The 10,344-nt window shown below is 41.9% G+C and overlaps 1 protein-coding gene across 1 annotated transcript; it reads left to right on the top strand.

Annotated features, from left to right (window-relative positions):
• The first annotated feature begins 2,263 nt into the window (after nucleotides 1-2,263).
• Nucleotides 2,264-3,386, top strand: LOC122485678 (mortality factor 4-like protein 1). Its single transcript, XM_043584692.1, is given in 2 exon segments — nucleotides 2,264-3,054; nucleotides 3,057-3,386. Coding segments are annotated over 2 exon segments (699 nt in total). The 5' UTR covers nucleotides 2,264-2,528; the 3' UTR covers nucleotides 3,230-3,386.
• The last annotated feature ends 6,958 nt before the right edge of the window (nucleotides 3,387-10,344 follow it).

Below are 10,344 nucleotides of genomic sequence, written 5' to 3' on the forward strand. Positions count from 1 at the left end.
ACCCCGGGGAGCAAGGAGGTGGAGAGGTGAGTCAAGCAGTCAAGGCTGCTCCTGCTTTTTCAGAAATGGCAGCTTTGTGGCTGTATTACTTTTGGCAGTCTTTGGGGTTAGGGAAACAACAGTAGGAGGCCATGGTTCGCCAGGGGTGTGGACCATGGTAAACCACACCTGCCCTGGACTGCAGACAAGATGGGATGCCCCCTAGGAGGGAGTGGACAGTGAGCCAGCTCTCCCATGGACTGCAGTCCAGCCTTGAATCTCACGGAAGCTCAGAAAATCTCAAACCCAAGCTTGGTGTAAGGGAGCTCCAGATTGCCCCTGGAGAAGCAAGCAGAAATCCTCTTAGGATAGTGGTCACATCACCCTGGGCCTGGGATTATTCTGAAAAATGACATTTAAATATCTGTTCAGCACACAAACAAAGATGACCAGAAACATGAGATAATTTGCCATGACAGAACTGGTGGAAAAACAGACATGAAGAAACCCAGATACTTGAGTTATAAGCCAGAAACTATAAAACAAATGTGCTTACTATGTTCAAGGAGATAAAACCAGGCCTGTAAACTTCTGAAACAACTGGAAACTATAAATTTGACACAGGAGATTTGAAAAGGAACCAAACAGGACTTCCAGAAATGAAAAATACAAAAATCAAGTTCAGAACTCATTGAATGACATTTATAATTACCTTGACTCAGGTGAAGAGAGACTCTGTGGACCAGAATGAGTCAGAAGAAATTACCCAGAATGGGAAGGTAAAAGGGAAATTCAAAAAAGAAGCATGAATATGCTTTCATGCTATTGATGTGTATATTTTTTAAAAGAAAAAGTGCTGTTTTGTTTTCATTTGGGTTTGAATAAAATAATGAGAAACATTTCTGCTTTTGGCCAATATAGAGTAACAGAGACCAAATTTACCTTTCATCTGAAACCACCATGAAGTACTAAAAGGATAGATATAGGAAACCTGTTTTCAGTACTTGGATATCAACTAGTACATAATTGTAATCCCTGAGAGGCAGGAAATAAATGGAAGTAGCTTTAGCATTGTCTCAGCTTCTGGGACACAGCACAGGAGGAAGGATCCTGGATGGGGCCTGGAAAAGCACTTGCCTGAGTCATGGGACACCAAGGTGGCTCAGCCTGTCCACACAGAGAACCAGAGGTGTGAGGGCTGCACAGAGGTGAACCCTGGGGGATTGAAGAAGCCCCCCTCTTGGTGTTCTGCTGAGCACAGATCAGCACAAACACATGTAAAAGCTGTCCGAAGCTGAGCAAAGGATCTCCCAGAAGAATGAGAGGGAACAGTACCCAGTGCTTATACAGGACTGGGAATAGTGGTCCCACCAGCCAGCCATGAAGAAGTCATAATTCATGGAGCACTGGATAGAGTGCTCATCAAGTTCTCACTGCAGAAGTGTGGAATAATTAGCCCCAGACTGAGCCCTGCACAGACCCACCTAACAATCCCAAAAGCAAGACCTAAAAGGCCTGTCTATTCAAGTAACTTCAATGCATCCCGGGTCAGAGCTCAGCAAGATGTGTAGAAATACAAAAACATCCTGCACCAACAGGGTAAAACTCAATGTCTGGCATCCACTCATAGTTCACTGGGCATGCAAAGAAGTGAGAAAACACAACTACAATGAGGAGAATTAAAAAAACAAAACATGGGTGCCTGGGTGGCTCAGTAAGTTGAGCTTCTGATTTCAGCTCAGGTCATGATCTCATGGTTTATGGGTTTGAGCCCCACATCAGGCTCTGTGCTGACAGCTCAGAGCCTGGAGCCTGCTTCAGATTCTGTGTCTCCCTCTCTATCTGCCTCTCCCTGGCTTACACTCTCTCCCTCCCTCTCAAAAATAAATAAACATTAAAAAAAAACCCAGAAACTAACAATAATTGGCAAGGATGTGGAGATTGGAACCCTCATGCACTGTCAGTTGGGGTGTAAAATGGTGCACCCATTGTGGAAGACAGTACAGCCATTCTCAAAAAAAAAAATTACACATAGGATTACCACATGGCCCAGCAATTCCACTGGCACATACCCCAAAGAATTGAAAGCAGGATTTTGAAGAGATATTTGTGCACCCATATTCATAGCAGCATTATTCACAGTAGATAAAACATGGAAACAAGCCATGTGTCCATCAGTGGATGCATGGACTACCAAAGCATGTTCTATACATACAATGGAATATTGTTCTTCCTTAAAATAGAATGGAATATTAGTTTGCTTTAAAAAGGAAGGAAAGATATAAATGGCGCCGAAACAGGACCCGAAGCCCAAATTCCAGGAGGGTGAGCGAGTGCTGTGCTTTCATGGGCCTCTTCTCTATGAAGCAAAGTGTGTAAAGGTTGCCATAAAGGACAAACAAGTGAAATACTTTATATATTTCAGTGGTTGGAATAAAAATTGGGACGAATGGGTTCCAGAAAGCAGAGTACTCAAGTACGTGGACACCAATCTGCAGAAACAGTGAGAACTTCAAAAAGACAATCAGGAGCAGTATGCAGAGGGGAAGATGAGAGGCGCTGCCCCAGGGAAGAAGTCCGCTGGCCTGCAGCAGAAAAGTGTTGAAGTGAAAACCAAAAAGAACAAACAGAAAACACCTGGAAATGGAGATGGTGGCAGTACCAGCGAGACACCTCAGCCTCCTCGCAAGAAAAGGGCCCGAGTGGATCCTACCGTTGAGAATGAGGAAACATTCATGAACAGAGTTGAAGTGAAAGTAAAGATTCCTGAAGAATTAAAACCGTGGCTTGTTGATGATTGGGACTTAATTACCCGGCAAAAACAGCTGTTTTATCTTCCTGCCAAGAAGAACGTGGATTCCATTCTAGAGGATTATGCAAATTACAAGAAATCTCGAGGAAACACAGATAATGAGTACGCTGTGAATGAGGTGGTGGCCGGCATAAAGGAGTACTTCAATGTGATGCTGGGGACTCAGCTGCTCTACAAATTTGAGAAGCCACAGTACGTGGAGATTCTCGCAGACCACCCGGACGCGCCCATGTCCCAGGTGTACGGGGCGCCGCATCTACTGAGATTGTACGAATTGGAGCCATGTTGGCCTATACTCCTCTGGATGAGAAGAGTCTTGCATTGTTGCTGAATTATCTTCATGACTTCCTAAAATACCTGGCAAAGAATTCTGCAACCTTGTTTAGTGCCAGCGATTATGAAGTCGCCCCGCCTGAGTACCATCAGAAAGCTGTGTGAGGCCAGGCACTGACGCTGTTTGGATTTCTGTAAACACATTTTTGTTTAGTCCTCCTCTTGTACAAATGATGTACTTTGCAAATGTTAGTGTATAACAGAATTGATGTTTGTTTTCTGTTTGATCTTAAACAGAGAAAATAAAAGGGGTTATAGCTCCTTTTTTCTTTTCTTTTTTTTCATTTCAAAGTCGCTACCAGTGTATTCAGTGATGGACGACGAGAGACATACTGTAGAGTGTTTTATTGCCTAGTCGACCAAGCTCCTTTTGAATGCTGGTGGTTCTATCCCTTTGACACTCCGCACTTTTATAATATGTGTTAATGCTGTATGACAAACTGCTCTGATTCCTAGTGCCAAAGGTTCGATTCAGTGTATATACCTGAACACGCTCATCCGTCTGTGCTCCTATTTTTATGGTGCTCAAAGTAAAGAGGCCATCCTACAGGCCGTCCATGCTGTTCCTTAGGCATTGTCCCTTTGCTCTGATTGTTGAAGAATGGTGGCTTGTTTCATGGTTTTGTAGTTGTGTCTAATGCACATGTTAACATGATAGATGCAATGCGTTGTGTAGCTACAGTTTTCTGGAAAAGCCAATCTTTTAGGAATTGTTTTTCAGATCTTCAATAAATTTTTTCTTTAAATTTCAAAAAAAAAAAAAAAGGAAGGAAATTCTGACACAAGGCACAACCTGGATGAATCTTGAGGACATTGTGCTATGTGAAATAAGCCAGTCACAAAAAGACAAACACTGTAGGATTCCACTTACATGAGGTCCCTAGAGTAGTCAAAATAGGCACAGAAAGTACAGTAGTGGTTGCCAAGGGCAAAGTAGGTATTATTTAATGAATATAGTCTTAATTTTGCAAGATGACAAGGGTTCTTGGTGGTAATGGTTACACAATAATGGGAATATAAGGAATGCCGTTGAACTGTACACTTTAAAATGGTTAGGATGGTATATGTGTATTTTACCACAGTAAAATAATTAGGATCAGCCCACAAAGTCTGTCCTTGGACCCACCACTACAGCAGTGAACGCATACAGGTAAACAAAGCCTCACACTAAAGGCCCTTAGTCATACATCATGTCAGCTTTGACAACAGTTACAAGGCATACTTAAGGACCAAACACAGTTTGAAGACACAGAGCAGCACCAGAACCAGACCCAGGTGTGGCAAAGATGTTGGAATTACTGGACAGGTAACATAAACTATGACTCATATGCTAAGGGCTCTGATGGATACAGTAGACAGCATGAGGAGCAGATGGGCCATGTGAGCAGAGAGATAGAAGTGCTAAGGGGGGTGGGGTTAAAGGGAGATGTTAGATATCAAAACACTGTCACAGAAATGAAGACCCCCCTTTGCTGGACTCATCAGCAAAGTGGACATGGCCAAGGGGACAGTCATGAATCCTGAAGATATGTCCAAACCCTGACAGACAAAGAGAAAAAAAGTGAAAAAATAACACAATGCCCCAGAATGGTGGGACAATCACAAGAGGTGTCACATACACATAGTGGGAATATCAGAAGGAGAGGAAAAAGAGAAAGGAATAGAAGAAATATTTGAAGCCATAAGGAGTAATGACTAATGACTAATGGTAGACACCAAACCACAGATCCAGGAACCTTAGAGAACATCATCAAATAAGATATATGGAGAGACATATCATGTTCAGTGCAGCAAAAAATTAGAGGAAATCTTGAAAGACATCAGAGGAAAAATCCTTGCCTATAGAGGAGCAATGTCATCAGACTTCTCCTCATAAAGCATGAGTTCAAGAAGAGACTGCAATGAGGTTTTTTAAATGTTTTAAGTGGGGTGCCTGGGTGGTTCAGTTGGTTAAGCGTGCAACTTCAGTTCAGGTCATTATCTGTTTCATAAGTTTCAGCCCCAAGTCGGGCTCTGTGCACTGACTGGTGAGGCCTGCTTGGGATTCTCTCTCTCTCCTTCTCTCTCTGCCCCACCCCCCCACTGTGATCTCTCTCTCTCTCTCTCTCTCTCTCTCTCTCTCTCTCTCTCTGTCAAAATAAATAAATATTTTACAAAATGAAATAAAATCTTAAAAAAAAAGAATTAAAGACTGCTTCAGTCAAAAACAATATATTTTAAACAGTATTCACAATAGCCAACAATGATAGCCAGAAAGCAGTGAATAACATACTCAAAGCGGTGGGGGTGGGGGAAGGAAATACCAACCAAGAATTTTATATCCAGCAAAATTATCTTTAAAAAAATGAAGGCATAATAAAAACATTACCATATAAATAAGAGCTGAGAGAATCTGGTGCTAGCAAATCTACTTCCTAAGTTTTATTTTAGGAAAATTCTTTGGGTTGAAAGCAAGGACAATGGATGGTAATTAGGATGCACATGAACAAATGAAATTCTCTGGGACTGGTACTTATGCAGATCATTGTAAGAGACTGCATAATGTATATACCCTCTCTTTCATCCCCTTAACTTGTTTAAAAAGCTGTTGCATAAGGCTATGTGTATATATATATATATATATATATTACAAGTATACAAATGTATACAATCATACACACACACACACACGTATTTGGGTATGTGTATACAAATAAACATAATATTTCTGATGATAATAGCACAGAAACCATGGGTGGGTAAAGAAATCACATAGGTAGGGGTGCCTGGGTGGCGCAGTCGGTTAAGCGTCCAACTTCAGCCAGGTCATGATCTCGCGGTCCGGGAGTTCGAGCCCCGCGTCAGGCTCTGGGCTGAGGGCTCAGAGCCTGGAGCCTGTTTCCGATTCTGTGTCTCCCTCTCTCTCTGCCCCTCCCCCGTTCATGCTCTGTCTCTCTCTGTCCCAAAAATAAATAAAAACGTTGAAAAAAATTAAAAAAAAAAGAAATCACATAGGAAGATGTGCACACTGAGGTAACTAAATGCTATTGTACGGTTGTACAGTGGCTACTGCTGAGGAAACAGCAGCATGGAGGGGAATTTCCAAAATCATCACTCCCTAGTGTCTTTTTGTTCAACAGGTCTTTCCTCTGCTTATGTTTCCTCTTTCATGTTCCCCATAAGGGCAAGAAGAAACCCAGCGTCCCCTTGAAACAAACTTTGCCAAGCCTTATTCCACTACACAAGGAGACTCCTCCCCCAGATCCCAATAGCACTGCACTTATAGCATCCCCAGCATCCATATTCCCACTGTCACCCCCATCAACCCTGTCTAGGCTTTTCCTATCATGTCCCTAGAGTCCTTCCAGCCACCACCCTCTCTGCCTGATTCCAAAGCCACTGCACACTTAAGTATATGGTAAGGCAACAGCTCACACTTAATACCAAAATCCATATTCGTTCCCTATTGGTGCATAACAAATGATCAGAAACCTATCATTTTACCTAAAAACACATATTTATCATCTCACAGATCTGTAGGTCAGAATTCTAGAATGATATGGCTAGATTGTATGCTCAGGGCATCACAAGGACTTTAAAACAAAATACATTACTAGAGGTAAAAAAAAAAGACATTTAAAAAGTGTAAAAGGATCAATTCATCATGAATTGTGTCGTGTATCATGAAGATGCAATAATTATAAAGACAGAAACATCTAACAACAGAGTCCCCAAATTCATGCTGCCAGAACTGACAGGATTGAATGGAGAAACAGACATTAAACAATAACAAGCTGAATATGTTAACAACTCACTTTCAGTAGTGGATAAAAAGCTAAGCTGAAGATCACCAATGATGAGCAAGCCTGGAACAACACCAGACCTCAAGAACCGTAGAACACCTAACCAGGCAACAGCACACACATTCTCCAGAACTCATGGAATAGTCTCCAGAATAGACCATTTGCTAGATCAAAAAATAAACCTCAAATAAATTTAAGGGACTGAAATTTAAGGGACATACAAATTATGTCCTCTCACCAAAATGGAATGAAATCTGAAAAGAATAATAGAATAAAATCTGGGAAATTCACAAATATGAGTAAATGAAACAACATACTCCTCAGTAACCAGTGGGTCAAAGACAGTATCACAGGATAAGTTAGAAAATACTTGGAAATAGATTAAAATGAAAGCACAAGAGTGAGTGAGAGAGGCGAGAGAGGGGAGAGAGATCCCCCCCATCACATATAAAAACATAAGACATGTATGGGGCAACTGGGGGCTCAGTTGGTTAGGCGTCCGACATCAGCTCAGGTCATGATCACATAGTCTGTGATTTCGAGCCCCTCATTGGGCTTTGTGCTGACAGCTCAGAGATTGGAGCCTGCTTCAGAATCTGTGTCTCCCTTTCTCTCTCCCCTCCCCTGGTTGTGCTCTGTCTCTCTCTCTCTCTCAAAAATAAACATTAAAAAAACATAAGAGATCTAGCTCAAGCAGGTCTTAAAAGTATGTATAGCTTCGGGGGCGCCTGGGTGGCGCAGTCGGTTAAGCGTCCGACTTCAGCCAGGTCACGATCTCGCGGTCCGTGAGTTCGAGCCCCGCCTCAGGCTCTGGGCTGATGGCTCAGAGCCTGGAGCCTATTTCCGATTCTGTGTCTCCCTCTCTCTCTGACCCTCCCCCGTTCATGCTCTGTCTCTCTCTGTCCCAAAAATAAATAAACGCTGAAAAAAAAAAAGTATGTATAGCTTTAAATTACTGCATGAAAAACAAGAGAGTTCTCAAATGAATACCTAACCTTCCACCTTAAGTAACAGAAAGAAGCAAAAACTAAACCCAAAGCAAACAAAAGGAAGGGGGTAATAGAGATGAGAGTGGATCAATGGCATACAAAATAAAATAGAGAAAACCGAAGTTCTTTGACAAGATCAACAGAACTGATAAACCTTTAGCTAGACAATGAAAAAAAGAAAGGCTCACATTAATAAAGTTAGTGATAATTACCAAAAAAAAGTTAGTGAAGGAATATTTTTAACAACTGTTTGCCAACTACTGAGAAATTTATATGAAATGGGCAGGTTCTTAGAAAGGCACGAGCTATCTAAACTGACCTCAGTAGAAATAAAATGTCTGAATAGACCTATTCCAAGAGACTGAGTTAGTACTTTTAAGATGTGCCAGAAAGAAAAACCCCAGACCAGAGGCTTTCAAGGGTAAATTCTACCAAACACTTAAAGAAGAAGTAATACTCATTCACAAGCTCATCCAAAGAGAAATAAGCAAGGGAAGGGAGAAATAGAAGGGAAGGGAGCCCTTCTCAGTTCAGTCCTGAAGGCTAGTATTTCCCAGACCCAACAAAGACACCACAAGAACAGAAAACTGCAAACCACTATCTATTATGATGCAGAAACAAAAGTCCTCAATAAAATACTATCCAACTGAATCCAGTAACAAATTAAAAGCATTATACACCATGACCAAGTGGTATTTGTGCTAGGGATGTAAGGTTGGATTAACATGCAAAAACAATGTGATAAACTCTATTAATAGACTAAGGACAAAATCCACATGCTCATCTCAATAGATGCAAAAAAAACCCACCTGACAAAAATCAATACCATTTCATGATAAAATGATCAACAGACTTGGAGTATCAGGGACTTTATGGACTTGATAAAGAGCATCTACAAAACCCCCACAGCTAACATCATACTTAACGGTGAAAGACTGGGTGTGTTTTCCATAAGATGAGGAACAAGACAAGGATGTCTGACCTCACCACTTCCATTCTAGTCAACACTGTTCTGGAGGCTCCAGCCAGAGAAATTAGATAAGAAATGAAAAGAAGGCATCCAGATTGGAAAGTAAGAAGTCAAATTATCTCTATCTGCAGATGACATGATCTTGTGCATAGGAACTCCACTAAAAATGGTTAGAATTTATAATAGTTGCAGGATACAACATCAATATGCAGAAATGAATCAATTTCTGTACACTAGCTATGAACAATTTGAAAATGAAATTAACAAAACAGTTCCATTTCAATAATATCAAAAAGAATAAGATACTTAGGAATACATTAAACAAAAGACGTGGAAACTTTTTTAAACTTATTTTTAAATCTAAATTGTAGTTATTTAACTTAAGTGCAATATTGGTTTCAGGGGTAGAACTCAGTGATCCATCACTTACATACAATACCCAGTGCCTATCACAGCGTCCTCCTTAATGCCCATCACCCATCTAGCCCATCTCCCACCCACCTCACTCCATCAACCATCAGTTTGTTCTCTATAGTTAAGAGTCTCTTGTGGTTTGTTTCCCTCTCTTCTCTCTCCTTCCCTTCCCCTATGTTCATCTGTTTTGTTTCTTAAATTCCACATATGAGTGAAATCATGTGGTATTTGTCTTTGTCTAATCGACTTATTTCGTTTAGCATAATACATTCTGGCTCCATTCACATCATTACAAATGGCAAGATTTTATTCTTTTCCATCGCCAAGTAGTATTATACCAAATCTTTTTTTCAAGTTTATTTATTAATTTTGAGAAAGAGATTATAAGCAGGGGAGGGGCAGGAAGAGAGGGAGAAAGAGAATCCCAAACATGCTCCTTGCTGTCAGCACAGAGCCCAACATGGGGCTTGATCCCATGAACCATAAGATCATGACCTGAGCTGAAACCAAGACTCAGATGCTTAACTGATTGAGCCACCCAGGCACCCCCACATCTTCTTTATCCATTCATTAGTCATTGGACAGTGACTAATTGAGACCTAGGGACAAGGACATCTAGGACCAACTTGGGGGACAGGGACGTGTGGGACAGACCTGGAGCACAGGGACATCCAGGACAGACCTAGGGGACAAGGAAATCTAGGAGATACCTGGGGACAGGGACATCTAGGACAGAACTGGGGCCCAGGGACATCCAGGATGGACCTATGGGACAGGGACATCCAGGACAGACCTGGAGACATGACAGGTAGGACAGACCTGGGGATAGGGACACCTAGGACACATGTGAAGGACAGGGACATCCAAGACAGACCTGGGGGATAGGGATATCTAGGACAGTCCTGAGGGACATGGAAAGATCTAAGACAGACCTGGGGGACAGGGACATCCAGGACAGATGTGGGGGACCTGACATGTAGGAGAGACCTGGGGACAGGGACATCTGGGTGAGACCTGGGGAACAGGGACATCCAGGGCTGACACTGGGGACAGGGACATCCAGGA

The sequence above is a fragment of the Prionailurus bengalensis genome, chromosome A1 (genome assembly GCF_016509475.1).
Source record: "Prionailurus bengalensis isolate Pbe53 chromosome A1, Fcat_Pben_1.1_paternal_pri, whole genome shotgun sequence".
NCBI classification, from domain to species: domain Eukaryota; kingdom Metazoa; phylum Chordata; class Mammalia; order Carnivora; family Felidae; genus Prionailurus; species Prionailurus bengalensis.